Source organism: Cryptomeria japonica, chromosome 10 (assembly GCF_030272615.1).
Source record: "Cryptomeria japonica chromosome 10, Sugi_1.0, whole genome shotgun sequence".
NCBI lineage: Eukaryota > Viridiplantae > Streptophyta > Pinopsida > Cupressales > Cupressaceae > Cryptomeria > Cryptomeria japonica.
In genome coordinates this window covers 40,487,620-40,513,263 of record NC_081414.1, presented here as the reverse complement: position 1 = coordinate 40,513,263, position 25,644 = coordinate 40,487,620, and the positions used below count along the sequence as shown (strand labels likewise).

Here is a 25,644-nt window from a genome sequence, read left to right as displayed (position 1 = left end):
GGCTTGCAACAATTTATTGTTTATATTAATATTTACCACGTTAGACTTTAGGTTCAGTCCAATGCCTTAGCACGTTACATTTTGGGCCCAGCCCTATTACATATTAAATTGCCTTTTCCCACACCACATTTGGGTCTAGCCCAATAAATGGTTACATTGAAATAATGCATGTATATGTGATTTATATGATCCGAACTTAGCTAATATTTTCAACAAGAAGAACACAATGACACATGATATTTACGAGGAAATCCTTACGAGATAAAACCATGGTACAATATTGCTCATATATAAAATCTCCATACAACTTTGTAGGCATCAACCCATAGAAGACACCAATCTCTCCTTTAGAAAGCACCAACTTCCAGTTCAAAACTAGTTTCCATCTTCAATGTTGCTTTTACAATGAATGATGGACAATTCAATATTTTCAAATTTGGGTCATTATAGAGAGTTGAGGTTGGTCAACACTATCACATGCATGGAGAAAGGGTTTAAAGCCTCATTCAAGGGGTTTTAGCTATCCAAAATTTTCTTTTGGTGGACAATGGAAAACATTTTATCACCCTACTATGAACATTTTGGAACTACTCCAACCAAAGAAGTCCTCCCTCTTTAGGAACGCTTCGACATTGCCAAAGTAGAAAACCGATTAAATTCTTGCCAAAGAGGGTGGTCCTTGTCAAAAATGAAGATGGTTTGTAAATTGTATGGTGTAACTATGGTGGTTTGTTCTAGTTTCTTTGTCATTTCCATTTCACAAGGTTCTTTTAATTGTTCTTGGTATCTAGTCAGGGGGATTTTGTTTAGCAAGTCTATTGTAGTATGTAGTTATATGATAACAACATATATTAGGAGATGTAATTGGTTTTTCTTGGTTGTCTAAATGTTCAATTCTTGTTGAACTATTCCCTTCATTTTGTTCTACAAAGGCTTCTTAACGTAATCCTTTTTAAATTTAATATAAAAGATAACAGAAAAGGGCCCTAATTCCTCGCTTGAATGATAGAAGAAAAAAGTAACTTACAATTACATTAGAACCACCTTGTAACTTCTCCATTCAATATACACTCGTTGAAGAGTGTGCCATCCAATTCTCTTAAACTATGTGCATTCATTCTTCCAACATGCTCAACAATTTGAAAACCAAATTTCAACCATATATTTCTGGAGTTCCTTTTTAAGTAAATTTTTTTTTTTTCCTTCTGTTTTTGAATGATGCTAAAGAGGACTAGTTATGACCCATTATGGATATTCAAGATTCTTGACCAATTAGATAAAACGTAAACCAAAAAGATAATGCTACTTTTGTCCCTAGTAGTGTAAGGTGAATGTAAATATTTTTTTGAAAATGATGAGGCATATATAGTATCTGTAATGTCCCCTTCTCACACCTAGTCAGTTGTGCTTTCCGTTAGCCTATTTCTGGGTTCTCATAGGCTATTTGGAGTTGGTTAGGGGACTCAGAGTTCTGTGGAGACCTCAAGCTTTCAGTTTCAGTGGGTTTTGACAATATTTATATTTTTGGCATAAGCTATTTTTAGTAAAGAGTAATTTTGGGCACTTGGCCTCGGTTTCAATTCCCTCTCTGCTTCTATATGAAATGTTCTCAATTTTGGTGATGTGGCAAAAGTTCTTAGGTGATGGTAAATAATTTTTTACATTTCTAACTTCAGTGTTTGAAAAGTGACTTTAATTTTATAACTTTAAGTGATTAATATTTGATAATGTATGACTCAAAATGGGGATGCCTAGCTGAGGAGACATAAGTTGTGTTTAAAAGGTCTATTGGGGACCTTTTCCAAGGGAATATTATATTTGAATATTCAAATTTGCCCCAACTTCTCCCTCCAAGTCTATATGTTACGATTTTGGCTCTCATTCTTGGATCTTGCTTTTGCACACATAAATGAGATGCAGTTGAAATGAACCAGGAGAGTTCTTCTGGAGATTGTTGAGGACGAAAACCCTCCACAGTTGATCTGGTTTTGGTGGTGCAAGATCCACCCTAGTTCGTAGTTGATTATCAGTCAGAGATTCAATATTTTGCTTTAGTATTGGATGCAGGTTTAATGGAAATGAAGATATATGAAGTGTTTAGATTTGTGTTTTCAGTATTTTTGGCAAGTAGTGTTGTTTTTCGGCTTGTTGTGTGAGTTGCAAGTTTTGGGTATTTTTCCCAGTGTTGGTCGCACCATTTCCAGCCACCCTTATATCCACCTTTTTGTTCATATTTTCAAGATTAAGCCATATTTCATTATGGATATTGTTGCAATGAAGTTCTCTTGTTTGGGTGATAAAGAACCATAGTTCATTTGCAAGATTTGGACATAATTTGAATTTTCTATGCAGGTCGGCCATTTGGGTAGGGTCATACAACTTCTCCTTGGTACATGGGATTTTGGAATCAATTTTTCTTCTGTTTTGAAGGTTGCAAGACATCATTGTGAGGTGCCTAGGAATCATGAAGGGATATTGAGTGTTTGTTTTCAATTTGAAGGTGCAGAAACCTTAAAGAAATTTATTACCTAATCGCCTAGAAGCTCCAGTGCTACTTTGGGTGAAGTACAGAAATTATTGAGAGCATTCTCAGACTTTGGAAAGATTTGAAAGACTCCTGCATAATATATTCAGTTTGGCCATTCAAAAAGGAAGATACAGTTAGTGGAAGGCTTTGATTTTGGACCAGCAGTTAATCTGCCTTCAGTTGTCTATATTTCAGGCCTGCATATTTTTAACTCATCTTATTTCAGATTATATGTATTGAGCTTAATGAAGAGTTTATGGTGAACTTTTTAAATGCATATTGGTTTATCCCGTCTTCCTAATGCAATGTGTTCTATGAATACTTATTAAACGATAAATGAAACCTGAAATACCAAACCAATCAGCAAACTGTTCATGCCGGCATTCAATCTTGGAAAGCATTTTCGAAAAAAATTAAAAATGAAGGGTATATGTTACAGTATCTATTTTTTTATGTTCCTGCAACATTTTTTTTAGTATTTACTGGAACATAAAAAGTCAGTGTGAGGAGATCATTGCAGTGTTGACAACAATGAAATCTAGATTTGCTTTTCATAAAAGAAACAAATTAACTGATTAGATCCACAATGTTTGCATGTAGAACAAAACTCAATTTTTCCTGATTTCATCTTTAACATTGAATCTAAATTTAAGATTGCCGGTTTAAATGTCGAAAACTTTAATTTACATTAAGAAAAATGGAATCTACCTAGTAAGGCACCCTTAAAGGACTATTAAAGAAAAAAGAATCACATAAACAAATCATATTTCCTATAATCACATGAACTTGGCTCAACTTGAAATATCAGAGAATACAAAAATTTAAATTTAAATAATTTTTTCAACTATATTTGAAGATAAATAACAATTTTGTAAAAATCTAACATGCCTTTTTTCATTTTGAACATCATCAATAGCTTGTAGAGGAGGCTTTGGAGGTCTTTGCTTCAGACTTGCTGCAATAGATTGTGCTCTAGAACTTGGAGACAGTGCTCCAGGACTTGGAGGTATCTGCTTCAAACTTTCGGCATTCGATTGTGCTCTAGGACTTGGAGACTGTGCTCTCGGACTTGGAGGTATCTGCTTCACACTTGCTGTACTGGATTGTGCTCTAGGACTTGGAGACTGTGCTCTAGGACTTGGAGATATATGCTTCACACTTGCTGCACTGGATTGTTGTCTAGGATTTGGAGACTGTGCTCTAGGACTTGGAGTTATCTGCTTCACACTTGCTGCATTGGATTGTGCTCTAGGACTTGGAGGTATCTGCTTCTCACTTGCTCCATTAGTTATTGCTTTAGGACTTTGTTGAGGGCTTGTATACATACGGACTGTTGATGTAGATGGAGTTGATGTGTGCCCATTCATGTTTTTTCTGACCTATTGATGTAAATAGCCAAGAAATTAAGGCAAATGAATCTGAAATGTGATAGAAATTTGATTCTACAGAAGGGAACCATGTATCCAAAAGATTAAATATGAATAGAATATAATGGTGGTAATGTCAAAAAATTAAAAAAAACATCCAACATAAAGGATGAGTAAAAGAATATAATTCACACGAACAAAACTCATCCATAACAGTTTTTCAGTTTCTTGCAAGAATGACTATTCTTATGAATTTCAGAGCTACACAAATAACATAAGTATGAGTATTAAATAAACCAAGAGAAGATTGTCACAAGTAAATGCTCATGGTTAGCTAGAATATATCCACAAAATCACACTCATAGGGCATGGTCTATGACACTAATTAGACCAAATAGACAGCAAAAGCTAGTGCTAATGAGACAAGTTTAAATAATGTACAAAACATGTCAAAAAATCAACAGGTCTATCCTGCTGCATTTCTGTTCTCTAGACTAGTATTTAAGATGACTAGCAGGTGTCCTTAACATTTCACCCACTGTAAAGATCCCAACTGGTTCTTCCCCAAATCTCACAGAGTTTGTAATACGTTCTCAAGGAATTCTAACAAACAGCATAAAACCAAACGCTCAAATGTCCAATACCATCTTTTATCAGCTAATGTAGAGATTTAGAAATAAACTACAGCAGATTGATATATTCCTTCTACTTCAAATTCGACCACTGTTTCAAATGCACTATTTCCTCATATTCTTTCCAATTGCATTTTGTCAAACAGTTTTCATCTCTAAAGACCCTGAACCAGGTTTATGTCTCTATATTTGCTGTTTAAATTGGTAGAACCATTGTTTATGCTAATGATAGATATATCGAATGCCAGTCTTGCAGATTTACAAATAATAGAAAATTAATACCAACAATATGAGACAGAATGTGCCTCAGAAATGGTGAATTCCAGATTACTCAATAATTCAGAAATCATCCTAAACTACTTGAAAACAGATAATTTAATTTGCACCTGGATTAGCATATAAAGATATTGCACTCTGTTCTCCGAAGATTTCAGAATCAGTATGACTTCAAAACCAGCCCCCTGAAAGAAGCAAACCATGCCAAGTATCCTCTCACAGCCAAAAGAGACACTTGATGCTCGAAATATGATCTCCTTTGCAGTCTTCTATAACCGCAACTGGCAAATAATATAAAGTCTCCAACTCACACACTTCCTCCTTGCTCTGGCTTGTGATAATGTTGTTGCTAGGAGAAATTAATAAAGACCTTTAATATGGTCACTTTAGCAATCGAAGCCTCCAATCCAATCTCCCTGTGCACTGTTCCAGTTATATGGATCAACCAAGAAACAATACTCTTCCACAGGAAACAATTGATTATGCAATAGTGTGCGGTTCTAATGTAAACTCCACAAACATCCCCCTCTGAATGAATTCATAGTACTGTTGAAGGAATGAGTTCAACTGCTGTTCACTATGAATGTCCCGATATGAATAACATCCTTTTGCTAAAATTATCGATTGGTCCTAAGTGAAGGATGTCAAAAAAACTGAAAAATATATGCCCCTGCTCCACCATTATGAAAGGGGGACTCAAAGCAATTAAAAATATTATTGCAGTGCTTTGCTCGTTGGTTCTGTGAAATAGAAAATAATCCCCTAATATTATATGTGTCTCCAAACCTTTCTTATGGCTAGATCAATGTATTTGCATCACAAAGATTATATTGTGATCACCCCGCATTGATTGCACTCAATAAATACATGTCCCGTCATCTTATCTCTCCCGATGAATTCCACATGCACAGCAAAAAAGGATGTTATGTTTCAGTTTCTCCTGTAACTGTCACTGCCTATTGCAAGTGGTGTGAAAATATTTGCTGAAGATTAGTGCAGACCTATTGCAGAGTTATGAGCATATTTTGAATATCATACTTCAGACCTGAAAGGAGATTTGAGAGCAAAAGTTCAAGGCAGATTTGTGTGAAGGAGTGGGCAGATTTTGTTGAAGACCTTTAAGGGACCTAGGACAAATCCAACAACATCATTATCATCCTACATTTTGAAGGTTGGAGCCTTCTATTTTGTGAGATCTGAGGTTGGATCCTCTTGTCCAAGAGATTGGTGTCTCTTGCTGGGTTGATGCTCAGTTGTGGGGACTAACGTCTCCAGTGGGTTGGTGCCTACAGAGGGGATTAGTGTCTCTTGTAGGTTGGATCCTACAAAATTTGTAAGAAGTTTTCAATATAAAAGAAATATTTTGCCATGGTTTTCTCTCGCAAGGGCTTCCACGTAAATCTCGTGTTCTTTTGTGTTCACTTGTTGGAGCTTGCATGTGTGGTTGTTTAAGCTTTATGAAGTATTCCTATTGCATCTAATCAAGTTTTGAAAAGTAAAAAGTTTGTTAATAAACTGATTCACCCCCCTCCCACTTCTTAGCATATTTGTGTGCTCTTCAATGGGTATTAGAGCGGGTTCTTTCAGATATAGCCTAACCGCTTGAAGGTAGATCTATAAGAGCACTAATAGCCGGGCAAGAAAGACATTAATTCTCATCAAACAAGTAACCTCTCTTTGATGGGGCAAATTATGCCTTTTGGAGCATAAGGATGGAGGACCTACTTGAATGCCCTAGGATATGATGTTTGGCAATCGATGGTGAATGGCTACACACCTCCGTCAACTCCCCCAACGAAACAAGCCAGAAAGAAAGAGAACAATACAAAAGCCAAACATACAATTTTGTGTGGGCTATCCGAATCTAAGTTCATGAAGGTAATGCATTGCAAATCAGCGAAAGACTTATGGGATAAGCAGAGTAGCCAGAAACTCCTTTGTCCCTCCCTGGGAACGTGTATCCCCCTATCCATTCCCGTATCTGAAACAGATATGTATCCGATACAGCCCGGATACACGTCGAATACTATACCCACGTTGTTAAAGTAGATTAGATTTCTTAGTAGATAGAAATAGAGGTATCTTTTAATTTTATTGTCTCACAAATGATGCTCTCACTAACCTATGAATCTTGCAGATTGCTGCAAGTATAAGGAGAAGATAGTATGTCCACAAAGTATGTTGATTCACCAAGTATTGATAATACTTCAAGTGTTTCTGATTATATCACAAATATTGCTGAGTATTGAGAATGAGATCGATCTCAAAGGCTTGCACTAATAGATTGTTGTACTAAACTTTCACCGATCTATCTTGGATTATATATTTATGAGTGAGGAGACATATCGATGGAACGTGTGGAGACATGTCTCTCCACCGATATGTCCATTCATTAATCATTGCAAACATAATACATACCGATTCATAATCGATAGTTTATAATCCATTAACAAACCAATTCCTAATCAGTATGTTAGAATGATGATAACACAAGCATCATTAAATCGATACACATTATCGATTATAATAAAGATCAAGTAGTAAATCGATACACATTATCGATTATAGTAAAGATCAATGAAAGTAGTCAATACACAATATCGACTGGGTTTAGATCATGCACGATACTCAATGCAGATCGATTTAAACACAGATTTATAATTGGAAGAATAATAGTAATGATGATCGATGTGTGATCAGCCATTTGATCATTCAATCAAATCGATGCTTATTCATAAAATGATTATTTATTCCACATAGAATAAATCAATATAATGATTTATGATTTAATATACATTTATAATTATGTATGTATGTATATTAATATATGTAATAATAATATACTCAATTATTATTATTATGTATATTGGTATACATACATACATATAACAAAATCATAAATCATTCTATTGATGTAATTGTCATCCATGATTATGTTTATCTGACCGAAGCTATCATCATTAACACACGCGTGCACAAAAAACCTTGATTTCCAATCGTGCTAGATACTATGTGATTTGATTGTTTTAAAATTTGACATAAATCTTCCTAAATTTAATTTTTAAAAACTTCATGCATTTTTTTTTTAAAAATTGGTATAAACAAAATCTACACCAAATGAGAAAGACAAATAAAATGTTTTTCTATTTCAGTGACCCATTTTTTGGGTTATCTTCCAATGCAACTCTACTATTTTTGTGTATTGTAAAATGTTAAATCAACTTATCATTATTTATGTAGCAATTATGTGAGTATATTGCTTTTGAAATAATGAAGATCTCCTCGAATAACTTAGAAAATTGTGTTAAATATATGTGTATGTGTTTTTTATGAACGACGTATCCAGCCGTATCCATATTGGGGATCTTAAAAAATGGCCGTATCCGTATCCAATATCATATCCATATTTGTATCTGTATCCGTTTCCATGCAACTTTGGGAATAAGTTAAAGAACATCTCTAGAGATGTTAAAGCGAAGAAAGCGAAGCTTCAAACCCACCTAAAGCAATTTGAAAGTCTCAAGATGTAAGAAGAGAAGAACATAGTCTCTTATTTGCTTTGTGTTGATGAGATCATAAATACAATCAAAGGACTTGGTGAAGAAGTTGAGGAAGCCGTAGTTGCTCAAAAGATTCTAAGATCTTTGCCCATAAGATTTGATTCCAAAGTTTTGGCAATTGAAGAAATGAAAGATCTAGATACATTGACAAAGGACGAGTTGCATGGGATCCTCACTGCCTATGAAATGAGGATTCAAGACAAACCATCACAAAAGGAGGTAGCGTTCAAAACATCAAGAAAGGGAAAAAGAAAAGTATATGAGTCGAGCAAGAGTTCATGCAATGAAACAGACGAAGAAGAAGCTCTTTTCATTAGAAAGCTAAAGAAAGGATCTGGGAAATATAAAGGTATGTTCAATTTAAATGTTTGAACTATTGTAAAATTGGACACTTTGCTTCAAAATGTCCACAAGATAAAAGTGAAGGTAGCAAGGATGAAGAAAACAATCACATAAAGGAGAGAAAGCGTCATCAAAAGAAGAGCCACAAGCATGGTCAACATCAAAAGAACTTTGGAAAATACAAAAAGAGTTTCTATTCAAAGAAGAGCGATAGCTCATCGAAAGAAAGTAGTGAAGAAAGTTCATGCAGTAATGGAGAAGAAATACTCTTCATGGTGATGGAAGTGGACAATGATAAAAAACGAAGAGGAAGGAGAAAAGAAGGCATGCAATGAAGAAGAGGATGTAGATTTGAGGAAGAACTTCACTACGCTTACAAAGAAAACGAGAAGCTCAAGAAAAGGATTTCAAAACAAATGGTAGGAATTCAAGAAGTTTGTGAAGCTCAAGAAAAATCGGACAAAATAATTGAAGATCTAAAAGTTCAACTAGAAGATGCAAAATGGATTGAGAAGGTTATTAAAAATCGACTTAAGGCCAAGGAATCCAATTGTGAAAAACTAGATGTTGAAGTTGTCTCCTTAAGAAAGGAATTAGAGAAATTGGTTGAACAATTGAATCAAAGCTCAAATTTTGACAAAAACACCAAAAGATTGGATAAAATCATCAATTCAAAAAGATTACCATTTATTAAGACTGTTATCGGGAAAAAGTGTATAGTTAGTAATGTTAATTATCAATAGTTAGTTAGCCGACGGGTAGGTAGTTGGAGTCGCGACGGTTGGGTCGCACCCCTTCGGCAGTCATATATTGTACCACCTTCGGGTGTTGAGACATGTAATGTTAGTGATGTGACATGTATTGTTAACGACGGATATAATATGAACATCCTTTGACATTAATGGAAAGCTTATTCTGGTACTTCTTTTATATTTGCATTGTACATTGCTGTTCAATTTCTGTATTCTTCCTGTTTGCCCAGTGAGGTAAACATTTGGCGCCGTTGCCGACACGAACTCAGGAACGGAAGACACGGATGGCGCACAGACACAATGGGCCTACCCGTTGGTGAGGTGAATCCCGAGGTCGACGATGCCCAAACAGAACTCTATATAGGAGAAGACACTGCGACGAGAGAATTTTCGATTCTACTCCAAGTAGCCATTCAGACCCACGTGCGACGAGAGGCGGCGGAGGCAGGAGTCCCACCAAGTGCCGTGTGGACAGCGTTGGAAGTGAGTCCGGAGGTAAATCGGTTGATGAACCATCTCCCTCGACTGCTAGCACAAGCATCGTTGGCACAACAAGCTCGCCTGGAGGAGATTGCTCGGGAGGACCGACGCCAAGAAATTTTGCAACAGTACGAGGAACGGGAAGCAGAACGAGATGGCGCCAGGGGCATTTGAACCGTGACCCATACGGGACGGAATAAAGAACACTTACTGTAATAATTATGTCATATTGTTGGCATAAACTTGTCTTCCACATTATGAATGAATAAAAGTGTTCTACTTTTTATGTCATTAAAGCGGTCTGGGAATTAATGCCCAATACACTGAATAAAGACAAAAATAAGCAACAATATATAGATGAACGTGCAGTAGCCCAACGTGCCTTGATCCTTGAACAGCAAGCGGAAAGGCGACAGAGGTATAAGCGAAGAGAGGAGGAACGCTCCGACGGGGACGGTGAGGCCAGAGGCCACCCACGGAGTCGGGAGGAGTTACTTGCGGAAACCCGCCGCAGGATAGAGTGTACCCAAACTCAGTTGAGGGAGTTGAGGGACTTGCCACACACACCAGAGGCTAGCAAAACTCCAAGGAGTGGGGAGGAGGCAGTAGAGGGAGAAGACACCGGGGCTGCCAGGAGTGTCGGAGGGACACTGGGGCACGGCGGTCAAGCACCCCTTATAGGATCTGACCCATCAGGAGTAGGACAACAGCCACCACCAGTAGTAAAAAGGCAAGGTATGGCACAAAAACAAAAACTTCCAAAGTTCCATGGGGATGGGAAAGAAGACCCTGTCCGCCACTGTCGCACGTGTGAAACAATTTGGGGAGCGAATGGTGTTACCGACGAGGACGATTGGGTAACACAGTTTCCCGCAACATTGAGGGGCGTAGCCATCGACTGGTTTTCGGATACGGACAAGGCCAAAATTGGCACATGGGCAGACCTACAGAAGGAATTTCAAGCAGAGTTTCGTCTCCTAAGAGACGATAATGAGATCGTAGCTGAAATCTACGGCACGAAACAGAGGAAGGACGAGACTATCCGAACCTACAGCCGGCGGCTCAAAGAGCTGCTAGGAAAGATGGAGAACCAGCCGGCAGACGGATTGAAAAAATGGTGGTTCGTGGAAGGCCTAAAGAAATCCCTTAGACGAAAAATGAAGATAGTACCCCCTTCTTCATATTCGGACGCCTATAACAGGGCAATGGATTTAGAAAGTGAACAGAAGACGTCCAAGAAGAAGAAAAATAAATCCTCGACGGACGATGATTCCTCTTCGGACAAAAGTGATAGTAGTGATGACGACTCTAATCGGAAGGTACGGGCTCTCCAAAAAGATATGGAGCGAATGATGAGAGAGATAAAGGCAACAAAAGGAAGCACAAGCAAGGGCGACGAAGGGGAGTTATGGTGCACGGACTGCCGTACCGACGGACACACCAAGGGGTCTTGTCCGAAAAAAGCATTTTGTGATATTTGTCAGATTGCCGGACACCTTACCAAGGAGTGTCCGTACAATATGAGGACTCGTAGCCAACAGGTTCTCTTTGCAGAACCATCTGCGTCAGCTGGCACGTCCCAGCCTGCGAGCAACAACGCTTCGTCTGGCGGCTACCGAAACAACAGGCGAGGAAGAGGCAATAATAACAATACGAATAATAGAAGCCGAATCCAATACGACGCTAAAGGGCGGCCGATGATACAATGCCGAGCTTGCAATCACTGGGGGCATTTCGCTAGAGACTGTACGGTGGAGGAAGCACCACAAAAACTTTGCAAGTGGTGCGGTCCCGGGGACCATGATGATGGCAATTGTCCCAAATCTGGCGTGAACCTATTGAATGTAGAAACGGAGGATGCACTCGCCATAACAAGGTCCAAGACGAAAGCAGCCACTTATCCAGACCCCCGTACGGAAAAACAAAAGGCACTGGAGGCACGAGCGGAATTGGAGAGGGAGATGTTGAGGAGCAAGGGTGCACAAAAGCTGGCGGGTACTTCTCGCTCTGAAGGAGAAACAAACATTATAAACCAACTGTTACAGGTCGAGATACCTGTCAAAATGAAGGACCTCCTGGAAAGTATGCCGCACTTGCGAGCGACGTTGTTGCAATCCGCAATAGTAACCCCAGTAGGCCAACCAATACATGGCAAGGACAACCTTGGCGAGACAGCAGCAGACCCATTAACCCTGACGATCAACAATGGTAGACACCCAGCAGTGGTGGAAATGGGTATATTGGGCACCATCCTGACCGACACAATTGTCGACGGCGGGTCGGGAGTAAATGTCTTGCCAGAGGAAACATGGAAAAAATTGGGTAAACCTACTCTCTGGCCGTCCACCTTTACTTTATTGGGAGCAGACCAACACGGCATCAAGCCGCTGGGCACACTCATGGCGCAACAGGTGACGATCGGAACACAGCCATTCGTCCTGAATTTTGTGGTCATCCCATTGAAGAAGAAGGGGTACGACGCCATCCTCGGCAGAGGCTGGTTGGTGGCGGCCAAAGCAAATCACAATTGGAAGAAAAACACCTTGTCTGGCCGAAGGTATACCATTGACCTCAAAACTCAACAGGTCAGTGAAGAGTTGGCGTCGGAGTCAGAGTCCGACAGAGACGATACCGACGAAGGGAAGGAGGGCAAGGAACCAAATGATGAAGGCATCTTAGGAATTCAAGCCTGTTCTGAGGATGAGACGGATTCTTTGAGAGGGCTCTTCCATTGGCAAATGGAAGACTATGAATTATTGTATGGGTGCAATATGTTGGGGATCGAAGGACCTGACATGAACGAGTTTCCGCCAGAGTACGGACAATACAAGGAAGGGGATGTCCCTGTGGATGACGCACCAGCGCACAAGTTTGACAAAAGTAAGCCCATAAGGTATGAAGAATCCGCACTTCAAGTTACAAACCTTGGAGAACCTTCAGAACAGAAAAATATTCTAGTCGGCGACGACTGGAATCCCGTCTTAAAGACGGCGGCGTTCAAAATTTTTACAGAATACAAAGACGTGTTCGCTTGGACATATAAGGACCTCAAGGGGGTACCACAAGAACTCTGTGTACATCGGATCCCTTTGGTTCCCGGAGCCGTGCCCGTACGGAAGAGGCCATACAGAATGAACAAAAATTATGCGGCCAGGGTAAATAATGAAATTGACCGCATGCTGGAAGCAGGGATTATCTTCAAGGTCCAGACGAGTGAATGGGTATCACCCATTGTGATATCTTTGAAAAAGGAGGCCGATCAGATAAGAATCTGTGTAGACTTCAGGTGTTTGAATGCTGTCACAATTAAAGATCCATTTCCCATACCATTCACAGACACCATCCTCGAGGAAGTCGCGGGTCACGAAATTTATTCATTTATGGATGGATTCTCCGGATATAATCAAATTTCCATTGCAGAGGAGGACAAATTGAAGACCACCTTTATCGTAGAAGATGGCGTCTATGCATACAACCGGATGCCATTCGGGTTGTGCAATGCGCCAGCTACCTTTCAACGGATAATCCTCCATATCTTCGATAAAATGTCCGTGGGAAACTTCAAAGCATTCTTGGATGATTGGTCCATTTACAGCACGGAGGAGGCACATCTGGCCGCACTTGGTGAATGCATGGAGAGATGTCGACGAGCCCGCCTCGCCCTAAATCCCAAGAAATGCAGATTCATGGTGCCTCAGGGCAAGTTACTAGGGCACATCGTCTACAAGGCTGGACTGAAGACGGACCCTGACAAAATACGAGTCATTGTGGAGATGGAGGCGCCCGACGATGTCACCGGCGTCAAGTCATTTCTTGGACACATCGGGTATTATAGGCGGTTTATTAAGAACTTTGCCCAAGTATCATACCCACTTGATAAGCTGACACGAAGGGGGGAGCGGTACGTCTGGGGGACGGCCCAAGAAGAGGCTTTTCAAGAGTTAAAATCACGATTGGTGGGTGCGCCAATCTTGACATACCCAGATTGGGACAAAGAGTTCCATGTACATGTCGACGCATCCAACTTCGCCATAGGGGCCACCCTAGCACAGGTCGGCAACCACGGGCTGGACCACCCAGTATATTTTGCAAGTCGACTCTTGTCAAACGCGGAGAGGAACTACAGCACGACGGAGAGAGAAGCCCTCGGCATGGTATACTCCGTCCAAAAATTCAGACATTATTTACTGGCGACACCATTCACATTTTATGTGGATCACCAGGCGTTGATGTATTTGGTGAACAAGCCAATCATCCAGGGGCGGATTAGTCGATGGCTGTTGCTGTTACAAGAATTTACGTTCAACATCATTGTCAGACCTGGCAGGAGCCACGTCATAGCCGACCAGCTATCACGGATCAAGTCGGGAGAGCCGGCCGAAGGCATTAGCGAGGATTTTCCGGACACCCATCTTTTCCGCATTGCCATCCTTCCTCATTGGTACACTAGTGTGGGTGAATATCTGTCAACATCAAAATTTCCGAAGGAAATGCCACCAGGTGAAAGACGGAAACTTGTATTAAGAAGCCGAACATTCCAACTTATAAATGGTCTTCTCTACAAAATGGGACCTGATCAGATCCTACGACGATGTGTCTTGGAAGAGGAAATCCCAGGAGTATTGAGAGAAGCCCATGAAGGGGCTGCTGGAGGGCACATGGGACCGGATACGACAGCAAGGAAGGTCCTACTAGCTGGCTTGTGGTGGCCGACACTGCATAATGACGCCAGAGAATGGGTGACAAGTTGTGATACATGTCAGCGTGCTGGGCGACCATTAAAAAGAGATTTCATGCCACTTAACCCGGCGCATGCTCAAGAATTGTTCGAAAGATGGGGGTTAGACTTCGTTGGTCCATTAAAACCGAGTCGCGCCCGACGATGTAGATACATTGTCGTGGCGACAGAATATTTGACCAAATGGGTCGAAGCCAGGGCGTTGGCAGACAACTCCGCCGTCAGCACGGCGAAATTCATTTATGAACAGATTATCACCCGGTACGGAATACCGATTCAACTGACAAGTGATAGAGGAGGGCACTTTGTAAATCATATTGTTCGACTACTGACAACCGAGTTCAAAATTTTTCATTCTCTATCGAGTCCGTACTATCCCAGGGCAAACGGTCAGGCCGAGGCAACCAACAAAATCATCGTGTCGGTAATTTATAAGTTCTGTGGGGTGGAAAAGGAAGACTGGGAAGAGCGTCTGCCTTCGGTACTTTGGGCGTACCGCACAACTTACAAAGTAACCACCGGGCAGACACCTTTCCAATTGATGTATGGCCAGGAGGCTGTGGTACCGATCGAATTCATGGTGCCAAGTCTCAGAATCGCCATTGACAACAAACTGGGTGACATGGAAAGCCTTCGAGAGAGACTATACGCCTTAAATAAGTTGGATGAAAGACGGACGATGGCACAGTGGGTGACAGACGTGGCCCAACAACGCAGGAAATACTGGCATGACCAACACATTCGGCGGGCGAGGTTCACACCGGGCCAATTAGTCCTAAAGTATAACGGAAGGAACGAGATTAAGCCCGGCAAGTTCAAAGTGAAGTGGCTAGGCCCTTACAGGATCCAAGAGGTCGCCGCCAACGGATCCGTCAAACTCTCGACCCTCGACGGACAGGTAGTCCCAGAGGGCGTCAATGGATCGAAACTGAAAGTGTATCACCAGAGGGTGGAAGCGCACAGGAGCAGCCCGCAGTCAGCCAATAAATGAAAATATTGGAAAAAAAAAAATTGAAAAAATATATAAAGGAAAAAATTGAAAAATATTGGAAAAAAAAAAATTGAAAAAATATATAAAGGAAAAAATTGAAAAACATTGGGAAAAAAAAAAAAAAAAAAAAAATGAAAAAAAAAGTTAGAGAAAGGGCGAAAAAGACCACCGCACGGTGGCCACGTAGTGGCACCACCGTGCGGTGGCCACGCGGTGGTAGTGGGAGGTTAAAAAGCCGCACAAAGCGCGAAGGAAAAAAAACACCGCACGAAGACGGAGGCAGCCGTGTGGTATAAAGTCGCACGAAACGGATAGAATGCAGCGCAAGCACACGAAGCGGATGGAACACCGCACAACCACACCTACCGAAGGGAAAGCTCACCGCGCAAGCAGCCGTCGAAGCACATAAAACACCGCACAGCCACGCCTACCGAAGGGAGATAAAAACGGAGCGGTGGCATTCGGAGGGCATTTCCAAGCGCGATAGGCGGGGAATCAATCGACCTTTCATTTTGAGAAGTGTTTTGAAATCAGTGCAGGGCATTCCGAGATAGCACTTAAACAAAGGCGATAGGCGGAGAGTGCAGTTTGGAATAGCATTCCACTGGCATCGCATTCGATGAATGGTTTACTATACGGAAAACGAAGCGAGTCAGTTGGTGCGGCGAGTCGGTAACAAAATAGCATGCAATTGGAGGGCAGGTAGAAGTGATTCATTAGCAATTCATTAATAGCACCCAACAAACCGGAAACAGGCATGCAGGTGGCAGTGCTGATCCAGGTGGATGGAACCGCTGCTGATCAGAAACAAATAAAGGTGACTGAAACGGCTCCGCTCCACCAAGCCTGAATTTCCCTCTGTCCCAGAAAACACATTCGAGAATAGCGCTTCAAGATGCTGAGTTGAAAGCTTGGTGTAATTGGGAGACAAGCTACCGTGCAGTAAAGGAGGAAGTTTGGGCTGAGGTAGCTACCGTGCGGTAGAAGAAGAAGGGGGATTCGGTCGGGAAAGAAAAACGCACCGCACAGTCTTCGCCCTTCGGTGCCGGAGGCAATTGGCCGTTCTTTTTTTTTTACTCCAGATAAAATCAAGAATCAGTTAGAGGAAGCTAATGGAGTCCGCGGGAAAAAGAAACTGGAAAAAACAATTGCAGGATAGCAGCCATAGGAAGCCTGATGCACGTATTCTCCCTTCAGGTGTTCGAATAGCAGGTGGCACAATGGAAGCCAAGCAGAAGAAAAAGACACCACAGCAGTCCACCGCACGAGGGAAGAACACCTCCACTTCACAGAATATCACTTTTGAGGGATTGAATGGGGTGGAATGTCGGAAATGGTGGCAAGAGACGCCGGATGATAATTTGGTGAAAACAAGTCTTCGCCGAGCAGGGGTAGAATGGGCTATACGGATGCCTGTGTTCGCCATTCGCGAGTACGAGGGAGCATTGCGGTATATGGTTGATACCTTTGATAGCCGCGCACGGACGAGCACATTTGAGTATTTGGGGAAGGATATCACCATATCCTTCAAACCTGCAGATTTCACCAGAGTATTTGGCATCCCAGGCATACATGGCAAGAAAGTGGACTTGAAGCCGAAGAAGATGACACGGGAAGAAAAGGAACATTGGATTAGGCGAGTGTCCCGAGACTTGACCCCTGCAGAGTTGGCGAGCATCGTAGACGCCACGAAGGGTCGTGGGATGCGCCGGTCCTTTGTCGCAGAGGGTCACTGGCGATGCATTATGGACGTCATCAAAAGCAGGTTGACAGGGTCGGGTAGGGCATCAGACATCGCTCTACCACAGATAGTATTAATGAACGGGGTGATGAACGGAGTCGTCTATGATTGGGCTACCTTGTTATCCGAGCGGATGTGCGCCTTCTTGATGATGGAGCAACGCACCTTTTACATGCCCCACTATGCCATTGGACTGTTCTTGGAGGCTACGCGGGAAGCAGTGCCCGAGGCTGAGTTGGAGGTACGGCCACAGGGACCCTTGGCGGAGGGTGAGCCTCCTATCATGCATTGGCGACATCTGGATATTGGACACTCTTCCGCGAAGCGGAAACGGGTATTAGAGACCACCGCAGCAGAACCAGATAGTGGGCGAGAAACTTCTAGCAGTGCAGAGGATTCCGAGGATTCAGAGGATGAGGACGACAGTAGTAGTCGGGCCACAGACGAGGGGAGGATGGAGCCCGTCGGAGAGCGAGTGTTGTTTGCACCACCCACACTCCCACTTGGCACACTTGTGGGGTCGTCCGCAGGCAGTACTTCGATTCCGGCATTCGGACAGAGCCGCACGCCCGTTACACTTAGGCCCATGCAGCCGGCCGCAGCACCTTCCGTCATACCAGCCGCAGGACCGATTCCCGCAGAGGCATGTACTGAGAGCACGGCAGAGTTGTGTGGTCCACCGCAGGGAGGCGTGGCAGAGGAGATGGTTGAGACAGAGCCTCAGGTACGACTAGACGTCGTGGGATCCGATGCAGTGGTGACGGTTGCGGCCTCCTTGTTGGAGGAGCCCATCACGGGACATGTCTCCAAGGGGGCGAGAGGGTCGGAGGTGTTGAGTGCAGTTCCATCAATGGCGGCTATGGGGAGTTGGCTGACCCGGAGATTCCAGATGACAGTGACGCCACCCGTAGGAGCAGCTGTACTCTCACCTCGGCGAGAGCCTCCCACTGAGGTGGTAGATCTGGAGGATTCCTCGGCGGAGACGTAGGCACCAGCAGAGGGACAGGTCCTTGGAGAGGGTGTTCTGGGCCAGCAGGATGCAGTTGGGGTGGTTGGGGAGACTTTTGAGTTACCACGAGGGCTTCCTGTACCTACATCGGGGCTAGAGGGAGAGGATATTGAGGTTTATCTGGCAGATATGGTGACGAGGGGTCGGCGAGTGGTGGCCGCGGCCCAGACACGGTCTCTACAGCAGGTTGTGGAGGAATTAGAGCAGGTCCTCCAGTTTATGCGAGAGGGCTGTCCCGCAGCTTTCACCTCATGTTTTGAGGCACGAGGGTGGCCAGTTACCCAGACGGAGGCGATGTTGGAGGCTTGGCGTGTGCCTCAGCCCGTCGTGGAGAGTAGGGTGACGACTCTCGTCCGGGAGATTGAGCAGGTTTATAGGGAGGCCTACTACACCTTACGCCAGACACAGCATAAGTCTGTAGTTCGCGAGGCTGCTCGAGTGGAGTTAGAGCAGGACATGGTTAGGCAACAAGCCTCGTGGGCAGCCGAGAGATCAGAGTTGGTCGCACAGCTTGAGACAGCCCGCGCAGAGAAGGTTGCGGTGGACGCCCGTCTTTCAGAGGAACAGGGTGCGCGGAGTCTCATCCAGCAGGAGTTAGATGTTGTTCAGGCTCAGTTGGTTCGCATGACGGAGTCCGCCGATACCAAGGAGAGGGAGCTACTGGAGGCTGCGCTTATGGTGAAGACTGCCTTAGAGAAGGTGTTGGTAGCAGAGCGGGATGTGGCAGCACGCACCCAACAGGTCTATGAGCTCCGCGCCTGCCTGGCGGCCCAGCCACCCGCATCTCACCCTTCGACTTCAGGGACGCTTCCTCAGCCCCCTCCTTGACTTTCACTTGGTTGTATATTTATATTACCTTGTCTCCATTTTGTTGTTAGTCGTCGGAGACGACTTCTTTTTTGGGGGGGATGATGTTATCGGGAAAAAGTGTATAGTTAGTAATGTTAATTATCAATAGTTAGTTAGCCGACGGGTAGGTAGTTGGAGTCGCGACGGTTGGGTCGCACCCCTTCGGCAGTCATATATTGTACCACCTTCGGGTGTTGAGACATGTAATGTTAGTGATGTGACATGTATTGTTAACGACGGATATAATATGAACATCCTTTGACATTAATGGAAAGCTTATTCTGGTACTTCTTTTATATTTGCATTGTACATTGCTGTTCAATTTCTGTATTCTTCCTGTTTGCCCAGTGAGGTAAACAAAGACTGGTCTTGGTTTTGCTGAAGATCAAAAGAAATCAAAAGAGGCTACAAGTTCTATGACTACAGATCCACCACAAAAGGAAAAAAAGAAAAGCCAAAGAGCTACAATAAGGCTCTCAAAAATTTCACCAAGGAAATCAAGGAGGAGAATATAATCCCACAAAAGAACAATCCACCTCCAAAGGGAAACAAGGACAATTTCAGAAGACCCTTTCGTCAAAGACAACCATATATAACCAAATTCCATCATTACTTTAATGGCTATTGTTTTTGATGCAATCATTTTGGTCACAAAGCAATAGACTATAGAATTCATGCAAGGGATATTCCTAGCTTCACCAAAAGAAATTATGATTCATTTGCTTCTCTAATGGATTATAATATAATATGTTACACAAGTGCAACAATTTTGGGCATACAACACATTTTTGCAGAACTATTTTTGTTGAGCCTCCAAGACAAAACAAAAAGGAGTATGTTTTGGACAAAAGGAAGGATGAATCAACTAAGGTTTGGAAAAAGATGCATAAGAAAAAGGAAAAAGAAGAGTTCATTTTTGTTCTAACAGCTCTACATGCACAAAACAAAAGGGATAGATGGTATGTTGATAGTTGTTGCTCAAGGCATATGACAGGTGACAAAAGTAAATTCATTACTCTTGAACAAGCAAATGAAGGGATTGCGAAATTTGGAGATAACAGTAAGAAAGACATAAAAGGAAAAAGGACTCTTAGTCTAGACAATGGAAAAACAAAAACTGAGAATATCCTTTGTGTCAAAGGGTTAAAGAAAAATCTCCTAAGTGTGTGTCAACTATGTGATCAAGGGCACACGGTTACATTTCTTCCCAAAGGATGTGAAATCAACAAAGAAGGAAAATTGATTGCAAATGCTTATAGAACATCCAATAATCTTTACATCCTCAATGAGATCAACAACAAAAGATGTTCCATGGGACAAGAAAATGAGATTTGGTTATGTCATTGAAGACTGGGCCACTTGAACTTTGATAAGCTTGTCAAGATTAGCCATAAAGAAGCAGTGAGAGGCATGCCAAAGATTCCAAAACCAACACATATTACTTGCAAGCAACGTCAACTTGGGAAACAAACTAGAGTGAGTTTGAAATCAAAAGAACACTCGGCATCAAAAGGATTGGTCATACATACATATCTTTGTGGTCCACCCAAAACACAAAGCATGCAAGGAGATAGGTATTTTATGCTATTAATTGATAGTTACTCTAGTATTACTTCAATTAACTTTTTAAAAGAAAAATCTAAAGATCTTGATAAGTTAAAGCTTTCAAAGCATTAGTAGAGAATGAATCAGGCTTGAAGATCAAGTGTCTTAGATCAAATACAGGAGGAGAATTCACTACCAATTGATTTGAAGATTTTTGTGAAAAACATGGGATAAGAAGACAATGTTCAACTACAAGAACTCTACAACAGAATGGAGTTGTAGAAAGAAAGAATAGAACAGTCCAAGAAATGGCTAGAGCTATGTTAAATGAATCAAAGGTAGCTGATATTTTTTGGAGAGATGTAGTTCACATAGTAGTCTACATCTTGAATCATGCACAAATTAGAGTAAATGATAACAAAACGCCATATCAGTTGTGGAAAGGAAACACTTCAATAAATAAGTATTTCAAAGCTTTTTGGAAGTACAGGCTACATAGGAGAGATGGCGATCTAGGAAAATTTGATGCTAGAGTTGATGAAGGAATATTCCTTGGCTACTCTACAAGAAGTAAAGCATAGCAACAAGAGGCTACACAAGATTGTTGAAAGCGCAAATGTGAAGGTTGATGAAGGAAGATGCTATGAAAAAGAAACCCAAGACAATGTTCCTCAAAAAAAGGAGGAATTTGAGAAAGAGATGGTTGAGCAAGAAAAAAATCCTAAGACACAATCAAGAGCACCACCTAAGACTCAATCTAAATTTGTCCAAAAGAACCATCCTAAAGACTTGATCGTTGGGGAAAAAGATATAGAGATTCAAACAAGAAAGAGGATTGCTAATACAACAAAACATGCACAATTTTGCTTTCTCTCCAAAATATAATGATACAGGAGCATCCAGAGTGTAAGAGCAATCTTGCATCACCCAAAAATATTGTTCTCTTTCAATAAGGGTCAAAATGGCAAGGTTAATATTTTTATGTAGAGAGAGAGAGAGAGATCATTTACATGTGAGAGTAAATGTTATTTACACATTAACCCTACTTAGGCTTAGTTGGTGTAAGTTAGTTATCATAAAGTTACTTTTATAACTTGTCATTTAATAAATGTTTAATTAGTTATCATACAGTCACTTTTGTAACTTGTCATTTAATAAAGTTCATAGGATCATGTTAGTTATCCTAGGTGGCATTCTAGAAGATGTGAGCTCATGTCTCATTATTTAATAATTGCTTTAGGCATTTAATTTTGTATCAAAGGTAGTTGTACCTACCTCATCATCTCTTGCCTATATAAGAAAGGCATATGAACATTTGTAATCATCTTCACCCATTATCAATATATGCATCATTATGCATTGTTCTATCTATTTCTCTATTTTTGTTGTGTGTTTGGGCTTGTAAGGGGAGTATCCTTCATCAAGTATTATCAAAGTGAGAGTTCTTGAATGTACAAACAAAGTGTCGAATGTGAGGCAGTTTGTGTTAATGCATGATAGCTTCAGTAAGATAAATGATTGAATGAGAGATAAATGAAGTCTCTCATTCAATCATTTATCATATCAAATAACCATCAAGAAAACATCAAGCTATTTTCATCTGATAATCATTCCTCTCTATATCGAATCTACTTAGTCAATCAATATCGATAGCATGGTATATCGGTGATCACTGATGGTTATTCGGGTTAACTATGTATTCCGATTTACATCGGATGTGTTCCCTGCGATAAACAAATAATTATCAAGTGCGTTCAGGTGGCAAAGTATGCACCGCTTGGGATGTATAACCGTTAGTTAGTGATCGGTGTCAATTAACATAGACACCGATTCCCATTGGTTAATATGCCACGCCAACCGCATCGTAAATACCAATTAGCATATACTCTATGTTACGTGAACCCCGATTAGTATCGGGCTGGGAATAGGTTAAACACCAGTTGATAACATATACCAAGGGGTGCGACCAAGTAGTGTCTTGATCGGTCATGTCCATAAGACATGACCGGTCAAGGCACTACTTGATCCTCCCTCTTGCATATATGTATCATTTGATATTTGTTAAGAGGATATTGAAATCTAAAAATACTCCTCTCACCTGTCAAATAAAGAAGATAGTCAGATTCATAATAGAGATAGAAAACTACATAGATATAGAGAATACATTAAGAATACATCTTGCATATTGAATTGTAAATTGCACATCATTTAACATGGTATCAGAGATATAGTTAAATCGAACCTGAGGTTGTTCAATTTTACGTAAAATTCAAATCAAGCATATATTCAACATCACAATTCTCTCAATGGCTAGCGCTATCAGATTTGAAGACAGACTCAAAGGAGGTGATGACTTCTCCACATGGAAATTCAAAATTCAAATGATTCTAAAAGAAAATAAAGTTGAATCATTTGTAAAGATTGAAACTGCAGAACCTGAGACTGAACCTGACAAAGCAATTTGGAGAGAAGGAAATGATAAGGCCATTAAAATCATAGTTGATGGAGTAAGAAACAATATAATGCCCATTATAAGGAAACATGAAACAGCCTTCAACATGTTCAAAGCACTTGAAGATGCCTTTGAGATATCTAATGCCAGTAGAACCTTGGCTTTAAAACGAGAAATAAATCACATAGCCATGATGAAAGGAGAATCCGTCAATGCCTACTTCATGCGAATATCTACCCTAAGGGATGAACTGGCAACCCTTGGATATGAGATCCAAAGCAAAGAATTAACCCTCATTGCTCTAGATGGGTTGCCTAGCATATGGGAAACATTCGTCCAAGGCATCAGTGCAAGGGATGAATTCCCAAAATTCGATAGGCTAAAGGCTGACTGTCTCCAAGAGGAATCAAGGCAAAATAACAAAGGGATCAAACAGAAGAATATAGATGAAGATCTTCAAGTTCTAAATACAACCTCAAACAAGAAAGGCAAGCAGACACAATTCAGGAAGAGAAAAGGTCATCACGGCAAGAACTCCTTCAAGAAGGACCTTTCTCAGATTCAGTGCTACAAATGTGACAAATTTGGGCACTATGTTGCCAAATGTCCAGAAATAGCTAAGCAAGCCACATTTGCCAAAACAGGAAAATCTAAAAGGGAAGATGACTCCAAGAAGTATGTACTCTACTCAGCACTTACAAAACAAGCATCAAACAAGGTTAACTCCTGGGTGATCGACAGTGGCTTATCCAGACACATTACAGGGTTTAGAGAAGTACTAGACTCCATGATAGAGGAGAATGATGAGGAAGTGACTATCGGAGATGATTCCACACATCCAGTCAAAGGAGTTGGAACCTGCACCATCAAACTAAAGTCAGGTGTATCATTACAACTTAGAGGTGTACTATATGTCCCAGACATCAAGAGAAACCTAGTCTCAATATCAGCACTAGAGGATAATGGGTACAGAGTGACCTTCATGGACAACATGGTGTTGGCTTGGTCAAAGAATTCATCTATCAAGAAAGCTAAAACCATTGGTCAAAGACAAGGCTACCTGTATGAGCTGTCCACAGAGCTCAACCTAGCCCTAATCCATGAAACTACAGATGCTAATGAAGTTTGGCATAGAAGACTATGTCACCTGAATTTTTAGAGCTTTATCATCAATGGGAAACCTTGTCACAGGCCTAACTAAGTTAAAGCAATATCATTCAAGGGCATGCAAGGGATGTGCACTAGGTAAAAATGCTAAAGGTGTTTTTCAAAATAGTACTAGGAAAACAAGCGAAGTTCTAAAGTTAGTTCATTCTAATATATCTGGACCTATGTCTACACCTTCTTTAGGGGGATGTTTGTATTATGTAATATTTGTTAACGACTACTCTAGGAAAACTTGGATCTACTTTCTGAAATGTAAAGAATCAGAAGAGATCCTTAATAGGTTTAAAGAATTCAAATCACTAATAGAGAACTACATAGGAAATAAAATTAAAACCCTAAGAACTGATAATGGAGGGGAATACACATCAAAATTATTTAAAGAGTTTTGTAAAAATTCAGGGATTAAGAGGGAGTTAACAATACCTTATAACTCTCAACAAAATGGGATAGCTGAAAGGAAAAATAGGACAATCGTTGAAGCTGCCAAAGCTATGATTCTTGATCAAAATCTAAATGTCAATCTTTGGGCAGAAGCAACTAGCACTACTGTATATATTCAACACAGATGTCCTCACTCTCATCTTAAAGATAAGACCCCTGAGGAAGTATTTACTAAATCAAAACCTGACATTAGCCACCTTAGGATATTTGGATGCCCTATCTATATTCATGTACCTAAGGAGAAGAGATTAAAATTAGAGCCTTCTGGAAAAAGGGGAATACTTGTAGGATATAGTGAAACCTCCAAGGCCTACAGAATCTATATACTAGTCAGAGGAATATTGAACTGAGTAGGGATGTAATCTTTGAAGAAGACTTAGCCTTCAAAAGAGCCCAAAGCTCAATAGAACCTGAAGTCTATATCTCCACCCCTAGAATAGAGGAAGACTCTGCTCCTGAGCTTCAGAGGGAGAGTCTTGACGAAAATGTAGGCGAAACTCAAAACCTACCTAGAGAGAACCTCAAGAAAAGACCACTATGGACCACCAAAACTGTAGAAGAAGCTCAAAAGTATGCTGCTCCTTTAGGAACCTTCAGAAGAAGTATACCTAGAGCAACCTGAAGGGTTTGAAATTTATAATGCAGAGTCTCATGTGTGCAGACTCAAGAAAGCTCTCTATGGGCTCAAACAGGCTCCCAAGGCTTGGTATGAAAGAATTGACACCTATCTCTCAGGACTGGGCTTCTCTAAAAATGCAGATCCTAATCTCTACTA

General features: G+C 41.3%; 1 protein-coding gene across 5 annotated transcripts in view; it reads right to left on the bottom strand.

The window, feature by feature from the left end:
- LOC131062834 (coiled-coil domain-containing protein SCD2) overlaps window positions 1–25,644 on the bottom strand; it is a 197,152-nt gene that overhangs the window by 135,143 nt on the left and 36,365 nt on the right. For all 5 annotated transcript variants that reach the window (XR_009110966.2, XM_057996577.2, XM_057996579.2 and 2 more), the window contains exon 2: window positions 3,416–3,906. Coding sequence is in view for 4 of the 5 variants with exons in the window: in XM_057996577.2 (XP_057852560.1) it covers window positions 3,416–3,906 (491 nt within the window). In the remaining variant the exon portion in view is untranslated. The remainder of the gene's footprint in view (window positions 1–3,415; window positions 3,907–25,644) is intronic.